Source organism: Anoplopoma fimbria, chromosome 10 (genome assembly GCF_027596085.1).
Source record: "Anoplopoma fimbria isolate UVic2021 breed Golden Eagle Sablefish chromosome 10, Afim_UVic_2022, whole genome shotgun sequence".
NCBI classification, from domain to species: Eukaryota; Metazoa; Chordata; class Actinopteri; order Perciformes; family Anoplopomatidae; genus Anoplopoma; species Anoplopoma fimbria.
Genome location: NC_072458.1, coordinates 6,767,138 through 6,788,094, shown reverse-complemented (window position 1 = coordinate 6,788,094; position 20,957 = coordinate 6,767,138). Strand labels below are relative to the sequence as shown.

At 39.8% G+C, this 20,957-nt stretch overlaps 1 protein-coding gene across 1 annotated transcript in view; it reads left to right on the top strand.

Annotated features, from left to right (window-relative positions):
• The window catches only part of LOC129096798 (CUB and sushi domain-containing protein 3-like), a 317,998-nt gene that overhangs the window by 156,294 nt on the left and 140,747 nt on the right, over positions 1-20,957 (top strand). Inside the window, 1 exon segment of the mRNA XM_054605442.1 lies at positions 7,350-7,557. Coding sequence (XP_054461417.1) covers positions 7,350-7,557 — 208 coding nt within the window.

Sequence of the window (20,957 nt, the reverse complement as noted above, 5' to 3'; positions counted from 1 at the left end):
GCTTTTATGAATTTCCGGAGAAGAATGTGTCAGCATTGCTGCAAAGACATAAAACAGTTGATACCTGAATACCTGGGGGGGGGTTTCGTTGAAATGAATCAACATCTCATCCACTGTCCGAAAAAAATGGTCGATCCTGACTTTCATAAAGCTGGTATCTAGGAGAATCAGAGATTTAAATAGTAAAATGGCTTATTCTAGATGTGAAGCCTGTACTAAAATAATTATGTCATATGTAATTTATTCTGCACCCAGATGGGTTAACCTTTGGCAAAGTGAGGATTATTTTACCCCCTTATGCCTGCTCCATGGTCGAAAAGCAGCCAAGGAATATGAATTAATTTTACAAGACCAGATGGTGCAAACACTGTTCTCTTCATGCACAATTTTCAATTCACACTACTAAATCAACTCAAAAGTAATTTCCCGAACAAGTAGATTAAGTCGGACGTCTTCCCTGGAAGTTCTTATGATAGGTTTCTGTTACATTTGTGGTTCAGTGAACTGCAGGCTACTTTTGAAGTACAGTCATATATCCTGCTATACACAGTGCAGGACTGTAGCATCACCAAATTAAATAGTGGCCCTTCTTCTTGTAAAAGAAAGAGAAATACAAACATAGCAAGCAAACAGGCAGACTAATTAAAACTGATTAAAAAAGACCATTATACTGTAAAAGCCAGAACATAAGTAGTGAGTATACACTAAATGGCTCTTCTCCCAAACAAAGGAGATGTTTGAAAGGAGATTAGGGTTTGAACAGAACACGATGCATTCCTCCAATGGAGACAGGAAAAACAAGAGCAGTTGTTTTAGCTAATACCCCAAAACGATACATTTAATTCCATGCGACGAAGCCCTCTAGTAAGAGTAGTAATTATGACTTGTCCAATGAGAGCGAAGGAAGAAAGAATGTGATACTCTTATAGAGACACAGTCTGGTGGTCGTGGTGGTTGATTGGGTCAACAAAATCTTGGCTTTTGACACCATTGACTTCCTATTTCCTAATGTTACTTTTAAAGATGACCATGGTTGTTCTCCAGCCTTCTTCATGTAGTTATTTTAACCCAAACCACCAATCTTTCCCTTTATTCTGCTAAGTCATGTTGTCCCTCTACCCTTCCAAAGCTTAACTATAGTTGTGCCGGATCAGATAAAGTTTAAGATAAGATAAACGGTTTTGGAAGGTATTGACAGATGAAGATGTCCTGCAAATTTTTTGTTCAGAAAAAAATCAAATGTGTCCGTCTGAAGGGCATTTATAAATAATGATTTTTTTAAATTTGGAGTGGACTTGGTACTCAACAGGTAGGACACATGTTACAGGCTCACATATAGGTTGTACGTATAGTATTTAAATGTCATTTCTCTGCAATGGTATCCATAAAATTTGATTATATGAGTCACAATCACATTTCTGTCAATACGACACGCTTTTCTTTGAATTACTAATATGAACATTTTGCTGGACTGCATCTACAAGTTATGTTGGAGTCTGTAATACCAGTACTAGTTTTGTGGATCTGATGGGTCCGTCTATAAGATCCTCTTATTATGCATCCAGAACTCTTACTTAATGCATTAGACATGAATGGATGGTTAAAGTGACATTGAGACCACAAGTGAAATTGCATCCTCCGTGCATTCAGGCTGCATGGCACACAGTGCAGCTGTAGAGGAAGCGAGATGACAGACCTCAGACCAGGAGGAAAATTTATTTAAAAATAAATGAGGGATTATTTGTCTGCACATGTTTAACTGTCTTCCCCCTGTCTATTCGGTCACTCGTGGCAGGTGAACTGAGATATTAAAGGTATGGAGGGAGTGAGAGGGGTAGCTATATATATTCAGGTTCACAGCATATGGGGGCAAGAGGTTGATGGATGGATGGGTGGATGTAGATAAGAGAGCAGGGGGGATGGATGGATACAGCCTGAAGAGAGGGGAGAGGAGAGGATGATGTAGATGGCCCATAATCCTTAGAGGCTGACAGCACACTGGGTCCTCTGTGATTGAAGTGTGATTGTGTGTGTGTGTGTGTGTGTGTGTGTGTGTGTGTGTGTGTGTGTGTGTGTGTGTGTGTGTGTGTGTGTGTGTGTGTGTGTGTGTGTGTGTGTGTGTGTGTGTGTGTGTGTGTGTCAATCTGATAGTGATAGAGATCTGCCCATCAAAGTGATGCAGGAAAGGAATGGAGTTATGGGACAGAAGGTAAGGAAGAGGGGGAAGGAACGGTGAGTGGAGAAGAAAAGATAGAAAGAGATGAGGCCAGTAAAGCCATTAAACATAAAATCAATCAGTAGAAAGAGAGAGAGAGAGAGAGAGAGAGAGAGAGAGAGAGAGAGAGAGAGCCGGAGAGTGAAAAGCAGAGAGAGTAAGATCTTAAAGAAAGACACAGCTAGACGAGAGAAGGATAAAGAAGGAATCCTCAGATGACTGCGATATTGATGACAGCACAGTGGGGAAGAGGGGATGAACGGATGCTGGAGAGGGGAGGCAGGATAAGGAGGCTAAGAACGAGTGATCAAAGCACCCCAGGCCATGAGAGAGACGGAGCGAGATGGAGGGTGAGATGGGGAGAGTTAGGACGGGGAGGATGACGAAGAGGGGCAAGAATGGATGAGGAAGAGAAAAGAAAGCACGGAGGGGTGGACAGAGAAAGGGAGGAGGAGGAGGAGGGTAAGGAGAAGGAGAGTGGAGGAGAAGGGAGATGTGTTGTTTTACTAAAAGAATATTCTTGATGCAGAAATGGGTACGGGAGGGGTGTAGCGGGCAGTGACCAGTAGGGAAGCAAAGAGACTAGAGAGAGAGAGAGCCCACTGATGTGATAAAAAAAAAAAAAAAAAAAGGCAACATGGTCAACACTACATCTCTCTCTTTCCCTCATACACACATTCCTAGTCACACTCAAAACTAATGTATAGCACCTTCCCTCCACACACACTTTCCCTCCCCCCCCTGTGAGTCAGTGCGCTGGAGCATGAGCAAGAGTTCAGCCTGCCCAATTTGCTGTCTGAAATAAAAGGCGGAAAACAGAACACAGCGGAACAGTAGAACCCTCACTTACCTATAGATTTACCCCTGAGGCTCATTTATCTTCTGGTTTCCTAAATCTTTCACATGCACTATGTACTTGTCCATGCGTAATGCCTCATAAATTACCAATGATTATTATGAAGCTTTGGGAAATGAGGCCTCCGTTTTGGGCATGTTTGCCTTTTTTCCTACAAAGCCCCTAACATAAGTCACGTTAAAGTGACGTGGTATTTATCAATGTGGTGTTAGGTATTGATTTTCAGTGGGATCCGAACTACAAGTCTCAGGTATAAGTCTCAGGAAATCATTTTAATTAAAAGGCCACCGGTAGCATTTAGGGGGATCTATTGGCAGAAAAGGAATATGATATTAATAAGTTTGTTTTGTTGAGTGAATAAACCTGGAAATAAGAATGGAGATGTTTTGGTTTGTCTATCAAAATGGATGCTAATGTTAGAGATTATTAGTAACATGTAAACCTATGTACAACAGATGGATGGTTGGACAGATGTATGTGTATATATAGATAACACATTTTTTTTTTAACAAGAATAATAAAAGAACAGTGCTTTAAAGTAACTGGATGTTCTAATTGGGAGAGTTTGGGATAGCCCTAATCCATTATAAAGTATTTCTAATCCAGCCAATATACATATAGATTTAGGTTCAACCTTGAATGGACAGGGTTATTCACCAAATATCTATCTGCTCATTATCTGTCTTGTAATGATTTTATAATCATAACATTCATTTCGTGTCTCGTTTTAAAGCAAACTCCATTCATGCATTGGATATGGCTTCAGTGGCCTCAGTGCCCCCTACTTGTCAGCCACAGATTCATTTAAATGCTTATTGGATTTAAAGATTTCTCACATAAGCTGATTGGACATGTATGTAATGAAATTCCATTCTTCGACTCAGTTTAAATGGTGTAGTATTTCAAAAGGATACTTTATTTGATAGACTATGCTTCAAAGCAAGGTTCAATATGTTTGAATCATTACTGAAAAATAACAATATGAAACGCTGTCCACTGCTGCCTGCTTTTAATGGTGAGATTCAATAGTGGCATATTTATTTAAACTGCTGCTGTGAAAAAGGGAAGCCATGGGACCAGGAAATGATAGACACAGATACACACAGTAATATTTAACACTGTCACACAGATGTCCCATCATGATTGATGGAGCAGGAGCGAGCGATATCCAGGATTAGCAGGTGCACCGTGGAAAGTTGACTGGTTCCATGTCATGTCTGATGCACGCACTTTTAACAGAAGGTAATCAGTGTTGGCTATATGTATGTGGACTTCTCCCCCTCCCCCTGTGAGCACTCAACAAATGTCACTTTTTATTAGAGCAGCTGCTCCTGAAGCGGTCTCCGCACAGCCCTGCCGTTACTAGATGACACACAACAGAATGTGAGGAGAAGTGAGGAGAAGTGAGGATCCTAATTGCATCATGTGTCATCTGAAATTATATTATGGAGTCCTTACATGGCTTTCAGGTTTCCTCTAGATATACATCAGTATTCAAGATGGCGACAGAATACACGCTACAACATCATAATGTAAAGTTCACCAAAAGTCCACTGCAGATAAGAGCACTGCTCACTAGTTTGGTAATCTTTTTTTTATTTCACAAGTTCATTTCCTCCTTTTCAATAAGAGCCACACATCAGTGCACCTTGAGGCCTTTCCACCTGTCTGTCAAGTGTCACTGGCACATCAATAAGCTGGAGGGCTGGAAGAGGGGTGTGAATGTGTGTGTGTGTGTGTGTGTGTGTGTGTGTGTGTGTGTGTGTGTGTGTGTGTGTGTGTGTGTGTGTGTGTGTGTGTGTGTGTGTGTGTGTGTGTGTGTGTGTGTGTGTGTGTGCGTCCTTTGGATAAACCACAGCTCTCATCCTGCAAGCAGCTCTCTCTCCCAAGCTGCAGACACCCACACACACACAGACACACACACACCTACAGGCATGCACGCCCAAACTTACACTCAGACACACATACACACATACACACACACACTGCAGCATCATTGGCTCCTGCAAATGTGATGGGGTTGAGCTTGGTTCAGGGTCTTGGGTCATTTACACAAATCTCCTTAACAGTCTAGCTGTGGAATGAATGTCTATGAGTATAACTGAACGGTCTGTTTGTCAGTGCCTGCCTGTCTGTCCGACTGACTCAGCGGCCTTTTATGAATCTGTTTGAATGAATAAAATGATGATGAATTATTTATGCTTTCTCTGCTTTACGTTCAATACATCAGCACCTGTAGTTTGGGACAATGCACGTCTTGTCACCAGCTTATGTCAACGCATTTTGACACAAGAATCGAGCGTCTCTTGTTCCTAACTTCAGGCTCTGATCTTTGAAAAAAGGCTGTTTTTCTTAAAAATCTTTTCAAACCACTTATTTTGTTTCATCCTGTTTCTCACAGTCTGTACCGACTCTTTGCCTATTTCAATCTGGCTCAATATGATTTGTTTCCCTCTAGTTCTGTTTTGTCTCTGTTTGGTCCTCTCAATTTATGTTCCCCCGTTATCCTCCATGTATTTCCTGTCTCTACTCAGTGCACTCTGTTCTGTCCGACTTCTAATACCTCTAATGTGTTTCTATTCATTTCTATTGGTTATCGTCTATTTCTTGATGTGAGTCTCAGGCCACAGTTATTCTCTATACCCTTCCTGGGGTTGGAGTCTGGCTTGGTCTTGCCTTATATGTCCTGTCATCTGTGCATGCACCCCCCCTAGGCAGCATTGCCTGGGTGAGCCTGAGGGATGTGCATGTATACCAGACAGCGCCTGTCCACACTCTTATAAAGGATGTGTCTTACTATCTCATCAGTGAGTGCAGTTTAAGGACAACACACATGGTGTTCCTCTGTCTTCTCCAAATGCTGATGATATCAGCATGTGAAGCATTGCAGAGTAACATAAAACCCAAATTGCACTCACTGGTATGTAGGAAAATATGTCTGCTGTAAAAGTGTGTTACATACAGTATTGCCTCTTTTATGTATAACTATAAATTATACAGGTATAATTTATACCTCTTTTACAGTTGGACTTGTACGCTCTCAGAAAAAAAGCTTCAACATTGTGTCTTCATCACTGGGGCAATGGGTACTTGGCTCAGCTCAATTCACTTTTGATAAACACAGGCATTGCCTTCTTTTAAAAGATGTGTTTCAACAGATTGGGACCACAAACATTCGCCTATCCATTTTGAAAAAGTGATTTGAGCACAGCCCTCTTCATTATCTTGCCATACAACCAATGTCCCAGTGACACAACGAGGTCCAATGTAGTATGTTTTTTTTTCTCTGTGAGTGTATCTGTATAAATTATATGTGTATAATTTATGCCGTGTGCACAGCGCAATCCATGTGTCTTTATCTGTTATACAGTAATCAGTACTACTATCAATTATGAATAATACTATCAATGAGATGTGATCAACACTAAGAGAAAATTCGGCAAATATATCATCACATCTGGCCTTTATGTTTTAAAACTAAGTGAGGATAAATTGATTCGCTGACAGTAAACCAGACAATTGGGAAACAGTTGAATCTTAAGTTCCTTGGTGGTGATTGGAGGAGACGAGAGCGGAGATCTGTGATGGGACAACTTATCTTGTTATTGGAGGAGAGGACAGCAGCTGTGAGTGGGACAGAAACTGCAGCCTAACCCCTAAAACCCAACCCCTGATTCCAACTGGTTAAAATAATACAGCATCATTCTCCAAAATCTACTGGCTTAACAGCCGAGACCTGATCAGTCCACAGAATAAGGACTGTTTGTATCTTACCATGCATATGTTATTTTTCATTTCTAATTCATATGAGAAGTGTGATGTAAGAGCTCCATATTTTCACAATATGGTTTGCTAATATGACTTGACAGTTTATGTGTCATGAGAAAGTCATCCATTTCTAACATTCAAGCCACAAAATAACATTTAGAGTTGCCAGTAAAGAGTGTACATATAATATACTAAAATTAAGGTAATTAAGAAAAAAAATCACCTTATAGAGGGAGAGAGATGGGGAGTTGGGATGGCTGACCTATTATCTACTCGAGGCGTTGAGAAAAATGCTGTTGAGAATTTGATCCTAATTGCTAATTTGGTAATTAACTGGATTGATACCTTGATACCTCTCTGGTAATTGATCTGCCCCATCACATATAGCTGTGAAAATCCAAATCATTTATCCAAAAAGCAAGAAATTTAATTAAAAAGAAGTCCGCCCCTCAGTCCCTCCTCCTCTCCCTAACCCAGGTTTTCTATTTGTCACTCTGATTTGATTGACAGCTGAAGACACATGTGGGGGCACTGTGAGGGGCGGCAGTGGGGTGGTGACCAGTCCCGGTTACCCCGGCAACTATGGTAACCAGGCCGACTGTACTTGGATCCTATTGGCCGAACCTGGAGACACCATCTCTGTCATCTTTACAGACTTCCAGACAGAGGAGAAGTATGACTACCTGGAAGTGGAGGGGTCCGAACCACCAACCATTTGGTGAGTCACGTTATGAATGTATTTATTCATTCACTCATATGTGTGTGTCACAGTCCTTATGTTGCTAAGAAACGTGATAATGTGGATGTGGCAGAACTTTCCGTTCATCTGTGTCCGATGCATTATTTTATGTTAAAGAACAATTTTCTGAATTGCAGTGGAGCGATGAGTCATGGTTCATTGTTAAATTGCAGAAGGGAGCATATTTCCGTATGGCCTGATTTTAAAAAATACCTTGTGAGAATATCTGGTATTTCATGGTACAATTGTAGGTAGGTTAGAGTTGACATTTTATACAAATGTAGAGCAGTAGAGCATTATAAAACCCACAGTCTTGAGCAGGAAAACATTTGGTAAACAATATAATAGAGGTACACCAGAGCTTCACTCTACTTGGTAAGGTGGTGACTTATTTGAATGTGGTCCAAAACCATAGGAAAGGATTTGGTTGCCATCTCTGACCTGGCATTTCTGCAAAGATAGTGTAGTCACGTAGCAGCTGAGTTTATGGAACAATTTAACCACACTTGGAGTACAGTAATAAAAAGTGAGAACAAGTAATAAAAATAAGTTAGAACTCAAGTAAGAACAGGAAATAAAATGGAAAAGTTGTTACGGATATAAAGTACAGTTTTTATCTCTTGTTCTTGAAGTTCAGTCATTTTTCCGTGGAAAAAATAAATACAATCTTGGTGTGGGGGGTTCATGTGCAGTCCTTCTGCATGGGCCTTGTATTTTAGAGATTAATCATTTGATCCTTGTGATTCAGACTTTTAACAGCTCTCTGAGGTTTTCGACCATTTTTCATGGTTCACTCATATCAATATTTTTATTGCGCTGGCTGCTTATAGATTGTTGGTAAACTAGAGTATTGAAAAACTGTTGCTGTAACCATTTGAATCTTATCATGGTCAGGGTTATTAGTTTGTGTACGTGTGAAATTGATTTGAAAGTGATACTGGAGAGGCAACTGCTGTTAGGAAAGTATTTCGGGTGCATATCATCTCACTCATGTGTGCCTCTGTGTGTATATGTGTGCCCATGTGTGTATATGTGTGCATGTATATATGTGCATGTGTATACTTGCAATTATGTTAAAAGAAGTTCAACTTTACCTTATACTGTATCTTTTGTTGGTAAGTGATCGTGCTCTCCTTGGAACATTTCATTGCATTCACTTCAATTGAAATGTTATCTGCTGGAAGATGTGATCATTATTTGAAAAAATTGCCAGATGGTGTTACCTTTTACATGATGTATACATTCATTAAATAAAAGCTAAATACTATTAATAATAAAACACGGACCGATGTGTTTTATGTTTGATTCATCACATTTGATTTATTTTCTTTTACTTTATTATTATTTGACCTTCAATCCTGTCTTGAATCTCTTTTTTTGAGAGTCTCGGCCAAAATGCCAGTGATTTTTTTAATATAATACAAACCAACATACAGACAAAAAGGGACCATGTAAGTTGATAAATAATCACCAGTAATATGTTTTGGCTCAAGACAATGTATTTTGTCCTTCCATTAACATTATTTGTGTTTTATTATAAAACAGGGACACTAATTATATTTAAACAAATTTCAATTTGTAACAACTTTTTGAAAACATTAGGCCATTCAGAAAATTTGTGTCAAGCCTTTTTGAACTTGAGGCCAGAACAAAACCTACAAAACTGATGTAAAAAATCCCCTTCTTAGAAAGATTTACCACCAGAATGTATTGCTCAGAGTTTTGTTGGCATTTGGAGGGAAATGTGTTGGTGACTGGTAGTGTGAGATTTATTCTCTACGGTGTCTTGGCTATTGTAAAATTTTGCTGTGTAGTTATTTACTTGCTGAATTAATTCTGGAGTCTAACAGAGCATACTGAGGTCAGTGTTTTGACTTTGTCTCATATCATGGATCTTTTCCAGCAGCCATGCTGGCAATATGGTTGTAGTTTTGAACTGAGAGGAGAGAGCAGTGACATTCAGACATACAGCCTGGAGCTAGACTTACACCAATTTGCCCTGATGTTGCAAATTACTGAAGATGCTAACTAACCCTATTTAAACCCTGAACAGAATAGTAAATACATACATGTATGCATAGAAGCATTTGTGGGTAAGAGTATCTTGATCAACAGAGAGATCAGAACAAGTCTTTATGCCTAGCAGTGAATGTGATACATTACAAGTCAGTCATTGGTTCCATTCCTATTAAACATGAAGATAAAACAATACTTTGCATAATATCTGAACCCCTAAGGAGTGAATATGTTCCCTAGTTTAAAATGTTCAGTTTCTTTTGAGGTATCCAAATACCTAAATTTGATATAAACAGCCTGATCCCAATGATTCTTTCATCCTGTATATGGTGCAGGCTGCTCGTGGTGTTGTAATTGTCTGGAGAATGTTTTCTTGACATGAACTACGCTGCACTAGACTCGGTAGTACCAATTTAGCATCGTTTGGATGTACCTAAGCATTGTTCCTATGCAGGTGCATCCCCTCATGGCTGCAATATTAAATTTCTTTCAGTTGAATACTTCCATATCAGAAAGCATGCATCATCTCTGGATTGCCCCAGGGAAAAGACAGTGATGTTAGTTTCCTACACTGACCTACAAAGTCCTCATATCTCAAAACAGCACAGCACCTCTGGAATTAGGTTGAATGGTATAGCTGCAGAACATTTTTGCTGCAGAATGTGTCAGTGGTGTACATGAATGTGTACTGGAAAATCAGCAGGGACTTTGTGATGTATTGAGTTAACGTGGACCAAGTTCACATAAAGATGTCAGTCTGTTCTAGGGGCATAAAGGTTATCAGCTGCTGACTGTGTGGAAATGGATACTAATAGTCTGTTTTTGGCTTCTGTATTTGTACATTCACAGCATATTTAGAATGGTGGTAGCTTGAGCTGAACTAAAAATAATCAATGGCATTTTTGATATTGGTTAGTCGTGTAAGATTTATATTTTTACAGCTCTGCACTCTTAAATGTGAAAGTTTTTCAGCTTTTCCCTGTTTCATATTCTTGTTAATTAAACATGTAGCATGTTGGACTGGTTGCCAGATGAAATAGCAGTTTGACTGTAACTTTAACTTTACGAAAATAAACACTCAGCATATTACAGTTCATTCATGTAACTCAGGCAAAGGCTGCACCCAAGCAAACAACACTGGAGGACATTGCTAAAGCGAGACATAGACAATGCCCATCACACATAGGGTTTCCTGTTTTATACTTTTGTAAAAGAAAATGAAAAAAAAGATATCAAGGAAAAGCATAAATGATTATTTTTTTTAATGCCGTTCAATCAAGCTGTACATCGGATTGATTTTAATAACTTTAATGTACTTGATGTGCAGCTGTATTATCTAGGATAATATATGTAGCAAATCGTAACCCGGTATTGGCAGATAATCAATAAAAAAATGACTGATTTGGGTTGGGGGCAAAAAAACTTGATCAGGACAACTACACATCCACTGATTCTTCCTTTCACATGTGTTTTTGAGCATGTTTTTAAGTGTGCAGCTGTGTAGCTTTGTTGTGCGATGTTGTGCTTTGTAATGAGTGGCATCTATTCTCTATACAGTAGTATCAGTTGATATTTGTCCTCTCTGTCCCCGTGGAAACTCCTGAAGCTTGATATTGACAGAAAGTCACTCTGTAAACAGTACTGTTTCGATCCCCCTTCTCTGTAAACAACGTTCATTTATCCGTCTTATCAGAATGATGATGATTATGAAAGAAAGAGACACATTGAAATTGCATTAAAACAGTTGAGCAGGTAGCATACTAAATACTTTCAATTCCAACTTCACAATATTCTGTGTTAAGCAATTACAGTCATACATGTGCAATCAGCTTAAATCAACACCAAATAACTTGCTATTATCAAAGATGAATTTGAAACACAATGTAACCTTTAATGACAGAGGTAGGGATCAACGGGACATCATTTGGAGTTGATCTTGACGACAGACTCGATGTAAATGCCATAAGGGTGGTAAGCTCTTAGAGAGAAATCATGCTCAGCTGTTTCTGTTGGAACTGTTTTCAGACATCTTTTCCTTAAATAATGTGTTTCCATGGCTTATTTGAGGCAGCATGTGCACGTTAAGACAATAGCCAGGTTGTGTATACAAATAAGGAGACAGCAAGAGTCAGGTGTCTCCAAAGATACCTGATTGTTGCTGTCTTTGGAGCTTGTTCAGCAGTGATCCAAGCCAATGACAGTCATTTTCTGAAGTTTCCTAGCTATTTGATGGGATTGGTTACTGTATTTTCACTACTGTGCATCTACTGTTTTAGAAAACTTGCATTTTATTTTATCCTTTTCTTTTATATCTACACAGAAGCATGCACATTAGATCTTTATTCATTGTAGGAACATTAAATACCCAGACAATCTGAAATCAAATGATGCTTGGTTTCATGAGTTCAAACACTAAAATATTTGAGTACCTAAGTATCAATTAACCTTCTTGGTAATATCAAGTATTTATGCAAATGAAAGCTGGCTGAAAATGAAAGAAAGATGGCCTTATACTTGTAATTATTTCACTCATGGAAGTCCTTAAAAAATACTTGATCTTGTTCACCTTAAATAGCTGCACTTGCTGCAGCAGGATTTAAACAACTGACTCTTTTGTTGTAGAACAGTCTTTCTGAAAACTAGGCCATGCTGCCTGATCCCTTAGCAATTGCCTCGCAACACTCAGTGCTAATATACTAATTTCTATTGGCAATTTCTGAAAGAGGCTAATAGCTAAAATGCTAATTTCCAATGGCAATTAGCAGAGAAAGCTAATGGCTGACTTGCTAATATGTGTGAGGAAGAATTTGTTACGTGCTTATCAGTTGCTGCAGGGCTGACAACCGCAGTCTCACACACACAGACACACACAAACACGGATATGATCTACATCCCTGGTCATACACAAACCAACGCACACACACTTCCACTCTACCAGACACATATTCACAAAGATGCACACTCACAGAGGCTCTGCTTCTCACACAGACCCCTTTATCTCATCAGTATGCGGAGAGGTGAGCTCGTGCCTATGGGAGTAGTATATCGCTGTGAGCTAAGTGCCTGTAATCCTAGCATAACACTACACACACTAATGCACACACAAACACACAGATTTTGTTGTTTCAGAATCAGTTGCCCTTGAAAACAAGTAGAGCATCTTAAATTAAATGATCTTAAAGCTCTCCCTCTCTTTGTCTTTCCCTGTCTGTCTCACTCTCCTCTGTCTCACTGCCTTTCTGTGCATCTATCTGTCTGTCTGTGTGTTTCTGTCTCTCTGTCTTGCTAGTCTCTCTCCACATGGGTCCAGAATATAGCATGCTGTTTAGTGCTCTTAGGTGCACCAACTTGACAGCCCATCACCAAATCCATGGCAATGGTGGACTGGGCTATTCAAAGGCTGTCATTTAACAATCTCCTGCTTGTCACGGATTTTGTTTTTTAGAGGTACTGGAAATTAATTTTGTCAGGTTTGAGCTGGATGCCATGTCGCCAAGCGCCTGGAGTCATATCACTGTAGGCGAGTTACTTTAGCAGGCAGCTTATTCTGCCCTGACGCCACAGTGTGAAATAGATACTCACATACATATTTTTGCACAGAATTTATCAAATTTAATCTGTTATTAAGATCCAGTATGTGTACATGAGCACAGCTAGGCCAACTGCATGTCACCAACTTACACATCCATTACATATTCATTACTGACAGTAGTAAGAAGTGTCCAGTGTCATTCCGGTATGTTTGGTGTTTCAGCAGCTAACATTGATTGGATATCATATAGTGTAGCATTCATATGTGTGTTTTTAATGATGTAATGAAAATAAATAGGAATTATGAAAATTGTGATAGTCATTGTTATATGTAACAACCAAAGCAGAATTCCAAAATGAAAGAAACAGATAAATATTCAGAAGATTACCTGCCAACTTAGGGACGCACTGGAGGATGACTTATTACTAATGAGAGTGTCCATGAGAAGTCCCAAGACTCATACCACCATTTCCAAACAACACTATAGTATATGTGACAGCCTGCAAATGAGATCTTTATTAATTTTGGGCACAACAAATACCAAGACAATCTGAAATCAAAGGATGTTTGCTTTCATTATAGTTTCAAACACTACAATAATTTGCATACATAATGTATAAGCACGCATCATGAGAAAAACAAAGTTTCTGAAAGAAGGATTATGATGGTGAGTGAAGATAGTTTCCATTTACAATCTAAGAACACATGCAGGCATGATCACTGATTAAAGTCATAACTAAAAAGGAAGACCATGTTGTTACTTAAACTGACTTCAATTGATTAATTATGCATACACGTACCACATAACATTATAAATTTAATATAGTGCTTGAAACAAGTGGGGATTAAAACAAAACATCTTCAAAAGATGTTTTGGGTGTTTTGAAGTGGGGTTGTATGAGATTCTTTCATAGTTAGTGTATTCTCTCCAGTAGACAACGGTCTCCATGATCCCTGTTTGGAGAAACTGACAGGATTACCAGCAGAGGACCAAAGCAGTGAGCCTTTCTTTTAGGAGGCTAAAATACATTTTGCTGCTGCCACTGTCAACAGCAGTACATCGCTTTGCTTCCATGCTCATGCTCAGGTCTGCTTCTCCAAACTGGGATCATGCCGACCGCCATCTACTGGAGATAATACACCAACTATGGAAAAGAACGTCATACAAGCCAACTCCCAAACTATCCCTTTAAGAATCAAACCAGGCAATTTTGGGTGCCAAGGAGCTCCTAAAAACACATTACAGTAAAGCAGTGCACATAATGCAGAATATAAGCAAAAAGCAAAAATAAGACTCATCTCTCCAGCATTTTTAAGTTAGTTACAACATAAGCCATTCACATTTAAAGTCTTGCCACAGTGGTATTCACACCTTTTTACTGATAAGACTCCATTTCAGGCCTGTGTACGACCCACCTATTACTAAAAAGCATTTCTCCATTGCACCTGGATGGCTGTTAGAAGTTATTACTTCATCGTTGATTTGTGAAGTTTGTTTACACGTGTTCACACACATGTTCCTGTTTATGAATAAGCCCACATTGTTCATCTGTTAACAAAAAAGTTTCTACCAGTTCTACCTGGTCTACAGGAGTTGTTATAACAGGTATGGCCATCCTGCTGACGTTGTTTGATTTTATAGAGAGAAACGGCTAAGTACTGTACGACTGGGATGAGTCCAGGTTAGTCCCAGAGATACAAATCCAATTTCTCTAATATCATCAATCAAAATGTTTTACTCTGTGCTGTTTGAAATTGGTCTGGTATTCAGCTTTGCTCAGCTTTGAACTGCTCTGCCTGTGTCTGTTGTAAACCTTCACATGTTTGTGTATGACTCGGCATGAGAAATGGTAACAGTGAAGCATTTCTAGCTGTGCTCCAAGCCATAGTATTTGTTGGAGACACGCAAATGGGGCTGTGTGTAAAAGACAAAGAGAGTTTAAGTGTGTGTGTGTGTGTGTGTGTGTGTGTGTGTGTGTGTGTGTGTGTGTGTGTGTGTGTGTGTGTGTGTGTGTGTGTGTGTGTGTGTGTGTGTGTGTGTGTGTGTGTGTGTGTGTGTGTGTGTGTGTGTGTGTCTTCTATGGGTGTGAGAGTGTGTTTTTGTTTGTGTGTGTGTGTGTTTGCGAGTGTGTGATGTTATGCTTGCCGAGTGCTAATCAATGCTGCTGGCAGAGAGGATGATGGGATAGCAACACCATCCCGAATAGGAAATGGAGTGGTGACCTTGAACACAAACACACACACAGCAAACAAACACACATATCCGATTATTTTCAAATATGCGTCTAAAGATACAGGGCAACACAAGCTTATGAGTACACACAAACAGGGAGGCAGGCTAGCTCGGTTCCAGACCTCTGAATCAATGTCCACATCCCTATTGTGTCTAGTGATTTAAATAGATCTAGTGTTGCTGTCAGTAATGACTGTGACCCTATTTGTAGAAACACCTTAGCAGCCAGAGCCTTTGTGTGCAGAATTAAAAGGTTCCCTGTTGAGTTCTTGACCTCTAGTAGTACCACAGCGCCATGTTTTGATGAGTGGGGCCCTGTTCTGTTTGTATCCAATGCAAGTGCATAAGGATGCATATGTACAGGCATACACATTTCTGCTAAGGGTTTCTCACTACTCCCCTGACTTACAGGTGTGGATAATACCAGAGAAAAGTAGCTATGTGCCAGCAAAATGCTCATAGACTAGAAGAAGAAATTGGATGTGAGCAAAGGTTTCACATTTTTTCTCAAAAGCCGGCTTGTCAAAGTTGTATAAGGAAGGACTTAAACCTGAAGGATACACACAAAGCTTTTTACTCAAAGTATTTTCAAGCTAGTGAAACCACCCAAATTGTGGCAGTGGTTGACAGACAGTCATGTATACGTCACGATCCCATTCTGGTTTTATGACAGATGAGTTTGTAAATATATCAAGGCTGAAGCAATTACTTAAGGAACTATAGCATTTCACAGCAATGAGACTGTGTTAGTACCTGGAGCACATTATCCTTAAAGGGCCAGTATTTACTGTAGCTATGGGAGGTAAGCTATTCAACCTAGGTACCACACAGGTAGTATCCTACATGACAGCTGTCTATCACGACCATTTACTGACACTGGCCGACCAGTTTACTCCTGCTTATGGGCAGTGATATAGCAGTAACATAAAATAACTACAAACAACTTAAAAGATTTGATGATGCTTCACTGCTCGTTATGCTTTTTATTTTGAGTAAGATAAAGGCACATTTTTAAATATGGCTCATTTCCATTGCACTGCTCTGGAAGTCTGTAACCATCTGTGTTGTAGCAGAATTTGTGGCTGTCTTCACCACGGTAGAGTAAGATAACACCAAGAATTATTTTTCTTGTCACTTCTTTGTCAAAAACTAAACTGCTGCATCAACCACATCAAGCCCCTTATTTCAGAGTCAGTCAGAACTCCAGAGAATCCAATACAAGACAAAGAGATCGGCCCGACAGAGAGCTTGTAAACAAGACCATGATGTAGACTATTTTCCTGTGGATCCCTGTGCAATATTAGGGCTTATAGGTTATACCAGTGACCTTCACACTGTTTCTCCGGGGGCATCAATTTTTAAATCCAATTTCTGGTGGCCCAAAGTATAATTTAGGTCTACAAGTCTATTGTCTCGGCACATTTACCACAATATTAACCCACACCTTTGAAACAAATTACTCAAATCTTTTGGGTATCCACCTTCTTTTTTTTTGAGAGAGCCAACATAGAGGAGAGGAGTGGAGTAGGGGAGGCAAGATGACAGGACAGTGTCATGGTGTCTTAGGGAGGCAGTGGCAGGTGACGCAGAAGAAGACAAGAGAGGCAAAGAGACAGGAGAGTACAGGGTAGATCCGAGGAGCAGAAAGGGCAATTGGGGTGACAAGAGGAGCCAGGAGAGAAGAAGTGGAGATGAGAAGTAAGAAGGTGAGGTAGGGGAGTTGCAGAATTAGGGACAAGGGGGGTGGAGATGAGAGTTGACAGGGTAAGAGAGGTGGAAAGAAGCATAAAAGCAATGGAAGGGGGGGGGTCACAGGAAGAGAAAGCCTTCAGGGGGACTCCTGGGTTAGGAAAAAGGTTGCAAAAAGAAAGAGACCGAGACACTGAGAGGGACTGAGAAAGGCAGAGACTGACAGACTGAGACACATTTAGCTTCACGTGACAGCACATGAAGCTAAATGTGATCACGCAGTGTAGATTAAAGCCGTGTAAACAACTTAATCCACCGTTTCTATAAATCAGGTCATATAGAGAGTGTTCACTGTTGGATTAAAATGTGTGGAGAAGTGTGAAATTAATAGCATTATGTGAAGATTGTTCCGAGATTTAAACACCATACCCTGACTAAGCCTGTCCATCTGAGTTCTCCCGAGCTGCGCAGCTTGCCCAGTATATGAGAGTGTCAATTTTTTAGAGCCGCGTTTTTTTTCCTCACAGCTGGCATTAACGTCTCAAATCTGGACAAACTGCAGGGTTTGTTACATAGGAGCAGATGAGAAGGCAGCAACAGAAATGGGCATTTGCATTTTATGTTGGCGCTTTCTGTATTCACCAGTTGCCTATAGGGGAAAAGATACATCCTCCTCTGCTCTGCATGTAAACAGCTTAATCAAATTACTCGTAGAATCAAAGCAGGGTTTATAATTAGATTAGTGTGTGATAATTCGATTATTGTGTTTATGCAAACAAAGTCACATTATACACATTCACTCAGGATAAAAAAATAAAATAAAATAGTTCACTTCCACTCTAGGGCTTTGAGGCATCTTCAACTTTTGCACTTTTTTATACTGAGCACCATGACAGAACTAAGTCTCAATTATCTTTTATGCATTTGATCTTTGTATTTATTAACATTCAAACCATTTCCTGCAGTTTACAGAGATTTTAAAACACATCTCTCAGGGTAAAAAAAAATGACGATGATGATGTTTTTTTGGTGACTACTTCCTTCCTTTAGATTTTTTGGTCAGGGTCTCTAAGACGGATATTTGCACTGAATTATCTCTGCAGAGTTATCTTTTTTAATTTGTCCGTCTCCAGGTCCTCAGCAGGAAGGCATATTTCTTTTAAATCACAGCTAACTTCTTTTTTATCATGAAGCAGACAGTAACTCTGCTGGCTCCCAGGCTGTGAAATATTCTTTTCATATAGACGATATTGTCAGACATTGATTACAGTGAGCACATGTCATCACTGCAGGAGAGGTGTTCTTTGTAGGCCCCTGTTACTGGGCAGTGCAATTTGATATTTGCCATTCCCACAGCAAATAACCTTTCCAGGTGGTGCTAAGCCTGACCCAATAAATAGAAGTTATAGTTTGTAACTATTATTCACTAGCTTAAATACACAGTTGTTCCTTTTTTGTCAAGGGAACACAATCATTCTTAAAAGAAGGGGGTGCATTTTCTTACACGTTGAGTGAAGAGCTGATATTATTAAAACTCACCCTAACTAACTACTTCACCAAACTAATTGAGGAGTTTTTGGCACTGTAGTAAATCTACTCAGACAGACACACAAGTAGACAGATATTAACATGGTAACACTTCCAAATATGATGTTGAGTCTGGTTTGTCAGTTTGTGGTGTAGCAAGCCAAATATACAAAATATATAATGACAGTGTTTGGCTGGGCTTTGCGACACATCAAGAAGTAGAAGGAGCTAGCTATATTTGTAACCTGCTTGCTCTGCCATCACAAGCATAAATTACTCAACAGATGGTATAAAATGTTCCACACAGGGAACTTATCTCTATAATAAACAAAACTCGGCACTGCTTGGAAAGTATAGTATTTAGTTTAGGTTTTATTGAGCTTAATTTACATCGTAGCTCACTAGGTTTTTTTTTACAGCATCACTCAAATGATTTGAGCCGTCCACATGATACTAAGATATCTGTTGGTTTATTCTGATGGACTTTAATGATACAGTACATGGCCAAAAAATGTACAGACATCCAAATGTTACACCCTATGTGAGCATTCATTTTCTCGTTCCAAAACCAGGACCACTAATATGCTGCCTTTAGACACCACACTCTTCTGGTTTTCTTTCTACAAGATTTTGGAAGCTGGTTGCAGGGATTTGCACAAATTGAGAAACAAGAGTTTGACACTGATTTAAGGTGATGAGGCCTAGCTTGCCGAGGGCGTTCCAGTTCATCCAACAGGTGTTTGATGGGGTTAAGGTCAGGGCTCGTGTTCTTCCAAACTTAGACCAAAAAGGCCTTCCCCAAATTGTTTACAGAAAACAAACCCAAACTATGAAAGCCAGCCACAGAAGTGTACATAACAAGTAATCTTGACATTTTAATGGTTTCAAAGGTTAATACCTTGCTTACTTTAAAAAAGATCACTGTCAAAGTGGTTTTTTTCCCCCAATATGATCCACAGCCCACGTATTTATGTAATATTCCAGCCCTCCGCTGTCCGTGTGAACAAGCCAGTTTAAAAACACCTTGCTGCTCTTTGAGGACACGGGCAAGGAGGAGGAGAGAAATTTAGATGGGATGAAGGGAGGGGAGGGAGAGACAGAGCAGGGTCCTGTTGTGAACACTGATTACTCTCTGCCCACTTGAGATTGATGGAGAGTGACACAGCAGGCGTGCTCACGCAAGCACGAACACACACACACACACACACACACACACACACACACACACACACACACACACATACACACACACATATTAACAACACGCACAAATACATACACACAATGTATCAAACAGACACACGCAGAGAGGACTTCTCTGTCTCTGTATACTGATTGATGATGGCTCCTCTTAGACTACATTCAGCCCAACAACTGCAGAGAGTGGGTGTGGGTGTGCTCATCTCTCTGTGTATATGCATGTGTGTGAATGAGCTCTCTGTATGTGTGTGTGTGTGTGTGTGTGTGTGTGTGTGTGTGTGTGTGTGTGTGTGTGTGTGTGTGTGTGTGTGTGTGTGTGTTTTCGGGTATATGTGTGAGGCAGTTCCCACCTGTCTTAATTAGAGGAGGCTATTAAGACAGATTGCCTGATTAAGTAGCATTCCCCGACTGTCTTATGAATAGCATCACACATGCAAACACAAAAGTGAGTGTCGGCTAGTGGAGCTCTCTAACCCCCGTGACCACTGATTTAAGGATTCAGCATGTTTGTGGTCAGCCAATCATTACGCAGCCGGTGGAGATGCTTAACCTTGTCTCTCTGGTCAGATATCAAGTCACTAGTGCCACATGTCCATCTGTCTTGTCCTTGCAAGATGTCACTTACCAGATTAAAGTCCTCTGGTAGATCATCCACGATGAACAAGAGCTGTACTGCACAGAAACATTAGACCTTGATGATTGATTGCATTTTTTTTGGAATATATTTTTATGCAGCGGTTCGGACTCACAGCAACAGCATAATGTTAACAATAACCCAAGTTGCTGTTACTTACACTACAGAAAACACTGCGTCTCTTGTCTGAACTGGCATGCTCTGTAGTAAACCAATTGTTTAGAATTTTTATTCTGTCTAGGGTTGAACAAACAACTGTGATATCCAAGCAATTTAAAGTTGTTAACTGTGTGAGAGGTGCTATCATAATCTGCAGATTGCGCTCTGTGTATCATCACAGTATAAAACAACAACATTACACGCATCAAAGTAAATAGTGAAATGCTACAATTTCCAAAAAGATGCTCTGAGAAATGTATAAAAATCTACATTTGATTATGAAAAGGTCTCCTGTCATGTGTTCAACATGGCAGAAAATGTCCTTTTTAAATGAATATGTTTTATTAATAAAACACCCACACTAGAATCCGCTCAGTAGTAACACTGCT